General features: G+C 22.3%; 1 protein-coding gene across 1 annotated transcript; it reads left to right on the top strand.

Moving 5' to 3' along the window:
- Window positions 1-246, top strand: PRSY57_0000900 (FAD-linked sulfhydryl oxidase ERV1, putative; the record flags this gene model as incomplete). The annotated part of the gene is made up of 1 exon (XM_020114103.1): window positions 1-246. A coding segment is annotated over one exon (246 nt), but the record flags the coding sequence as incomplete, so codon positions are not given.
- Window positions 247-300: the final 54 nt, after the last annotated feature.

The raw sequence follows: 300 nt of genomic DNA, 5'->3' as shown, positions 1-300 counted from the left end.
TCAGAATATGATAAAATAAAGCATACGAAATTTTTTTATGCTTTTTCAAATTTATATCCTTGTCATATTTGTAAATTAGATTTATTAAATATTTTAAAAACATATCGTTTAAATTGTAATAATAAAATTAATTTTTCAACTTTTATATTTAATTTACATAACATGATCAACCAAGAAATTGGGAAGGACCTTTTCCCATGTCAGGATATACAAACGATAATTAACAAGTACAAAACGGTTGATTAAAAGGAGTGTTCCTTCTTTTTTTTTTTTTTTCCATAATGAGTTTTCGAAATATAC

This window comes from Plasmodium reichenowi (genome assembly GCF_001601855.1).
Source record: "Plasmodium reichenowi strain SY57 chromosome Unknown, whole genome shotgun sequence".
Lineage (NCBI taxonomy): Eukaryota > Apicomplexa > Aconoidasida > Haemosporida > Plasmodiidae > Plasmodium > Plasmodium reichenowi.
The sequence above is the reverse complement of the archived record's forward strand: the minus strand, read 5'-3'. Positions and strand labels throughout refer to the sequence as shown.